Source organism: Bactrocera neohumeralis, unplaced genomic scaffold (genome assembly GCF_024586455.1).
Source record: "Bactrocera neohumeralis isolate Rockhampton unplaced genomic scaffold, APGP_CSIRO_Bneo_wtdbg2-racon-allhic-juicebox.fasta_v2 cluster10, whole genome shotgun sequence".
NCBI classification, from domain to species: Eukaryota; Metazoa; Arthropoda; class Insecta; order Diptera; family Tephritidae; genus Bactrocera; species Bactrocera neohumeralis.
Genome location: NW_026089623.1, coordinates 1,707,907 through 1,710,596, shown reverse-complemented (window position 1 = coordinate 1,710,596; position 2,690 = coordinate 1,707,907). Strand labels below are relative to the sequence as shown.

General features: G+C 41.4%; 1 protein-coding gene across 1 annotated transcript; it reads right to left on the bottom strand.

Moving 5' to 3' along the window:
• Positions 1-1,878: 1,878 nt before the first annotated feature.
• LOC126765038 (uncharacterized) lies at positions 1,879-2,416 on the bottom strand. The gene is made up of 3 exons (XM_050482622.1): positions 2,406-2,416; positions 2,156-2,342; positions 1,879-2,091 (listed from the first exon to the last, which is right to left on the bottom strand). The coding sequence occupies exons 1-3, from the start codon at positions 2,414-2,416 to the stop codon at positions 1,879-1,881; spliced, it is 411 nt and encodes a 136-aa protein (XP_050338579.1).
• Positions 2,417-2,690: the final 274 nt, after the last annotated feature.

The following is a 2,690-nucleotide window of genomic DNA, read 5'->3' as shown; positions in this document are numbered from 1 at the left end:
ACAATTGGAGTGCTGAAATGTCGTTTTCGTTGTATACTAGGTGAACGTAAACTACGATATCCACCTAGTAAAGCAACTGTTATTGTAAATGTTTGTTGTGCTTTACACAATATTTGCAAACAATATAATGTGAATGATCCTGAAGAAGAAACTTTTGTTGATGTGGTAGTACCACTGGAACCAGTTGACGGAAACTTCAGTGGAACAGCAGCAGATCATCGCCGAAGACAAATTGCGAATGCATTGTCATAGTATAGTTGCATCCCTAAAATATATGTAAAATATATGTACATATACTATGTAACATAACTACAATAAAATAACTGAAATTAGTTTTGAATTGCAGAAAAACGTTTATTTATTTTGAGCATTTTAATTTTTTTAATTCCAATTCTTTTAGTTTTTTTCAATTTTTTCCTTATGTCGCCTATTTTTTTCTTTATTTTCTTCCTTCTTTCATTTTATACAGCGCCAATTTTTCTTTTTTTAATAAATTTTTCTGTTGTATCTAGAAATTTCATTACACACCGAATTAATATTTTGCAGAATACCGACAAGGCTTTCTTGCGTTTCTGCTTGTTTCTCCAAAGCCTTCATACGCAAATTTTCGCGCTCCTCCACTCTGCTTGTAGGTGCCTGCCTAGACGAAATGCTAACATTTCCAGCCTGCTCAGGCTGCACCTCGACATCTTCCAGATGTTCTTCTTCTAAATATGCAGATGCAGGTGCAGGTGCTTTTCTTTTTTTCTTTTTCATTGGTATTGTTTTTTACGTGGCGGGTTCCAAGCCCAGTGCACAACCCTATGTAGGGAATGTTTCGCCTTCTCACATTAGCTCACCTTCGAACGGATGTTCTTAGGCTACCCAGAGGATACTTGGTCAAAGACCGGAAGTAGTGAGCTGCTTGAGCCATGTGTAAAAGAATCGTTTCTGGCCACTCCCAAGTGAATGGCGATCAGAGAACTTTCCTCACTTGCGTGAACTTCTACACATGACTCCATCCTCCATCCTGCTCCTGGAGAAAATAGTTCGAGCTGCAGAACTAAACAGAGAAGGTACCATCTTCTATAAGAGTGTACAGCTGCTGGCGTATGCCGACGATATTGATATCATCGGCCTCAACACCCGCGCCGTTAGTTCTGCTTTCTCTAGGCTGGACAAGGAAGCACAGAAAATGGGTCTGGTAGTGAACGAGGGCAAAACGAAATATCTCCTGTCATCAAACAAACAGTCGTCGCACTCGCGACTTGACTCTCACGTCACTGTTGACAGTCATAACTTTGAAGTTGTAGATAATTTCGTCTATTTAGGAACCAGCATTAACACCACTAATAATGTCAGCCTGGAAATCCAACGCAGGATTGCTCTTGCCAACAGGTGCTACTTCGGACTGAGTAGGCAATTGAAAAGTAAAGTCCTCTCTCGACGAACAAAAGCTAAACTCTATAAGTCGCTCATAATTCCCGTCCTGCTATATGGTGCAGAGGCTTGGGCGATGACAGCAACCGATGAGTCGACGTTACGAGTTTTCGAGAGAAAAATTCTGCGAAAGATTTATGGTCCTTTGCGCATTGGCCACGGCGAATATCGCATCCGATGGAACGATGAGCTGTACGAGATATACGACGACATTGACATAGTTCAGCGAATTAAAAGACAGCGGCTACGACAAAAACACTCCAGCTCTGAAAGTATTCGACGCAGTACCCGCCGGGGGAAGCAGAGGAAGAGGAAGACCTCCACTCCGTTGGAAGGACCAAGTGGAGAAGGACCTGGCTTCGCTTGGAATATCCAACTGGCGCCACGCAGCGAAAAGAAGAAACGACTGGCGCGCTGTTGTTAACTCGGCTATAATCGCGTAAGAGGTGTCTACGCCAATTAAGAAGAAGAAGAAGGTGCAGGTGCAGGTGTAGTGCTACCAAATGCGGCTCCGCTTGGATTCACTGCCTGCTGCAAGCTGAGCAGCTCGTCCACGGCCTGCTCCAAAGGCGTTAAACTCCGTTGGTTGTATGGTCCTCCACCTGTGGCTGCAATCTCCTTACGATTATCTGCAATTTTCCTTTTTAATTTTAACTTATAGTCCAAGCAAACCTGAGAAATACACAAATTAATACAGATATGTACGTACATATATGACAAAATTGTTTATTCTTACCTTATTCCATTCGCTGCCACTACGTATTGGAGGACCGATATTGTGTAACTCGGAAGCAATTGCTTCCCACAACTCCATCCCATTTTTTTTGGTTGAGCCAAACGGCGCCATTCCTCTGGCCAACTCAGGATTTCCTTCCATCAACTTCACCAATACCTCAAATTGCTTTTGAGTAGTTCGTTTTATTCTGAAAATACTTAAATTTTTAATGAATTAAATACAATAAATAAATGTTTAAAATTTTACTAACGTTTTCTCCATTTTTGATTAGCTTCTCGAATCAAATAAACGTTCGCCAAATTTTGACAGTTGAGGCGAAGCGAATTTTATAAGTTCGCAGGTGGCAATACCAAATATTCATTTTCGCTAGTTCTTTCGCCACTTCGTGGCGAATTGACTGTGTGCTCGCTACTCGCAATTCGAAATAGCGAAATTCGCCTATAATTTCATTCGCTTCGTTAGTGACAATACCATCATTAAACCAGGAATAAAGGGATGTTAAACTTATTCCAGTGTGAGAGCGCTTCAAAATTAG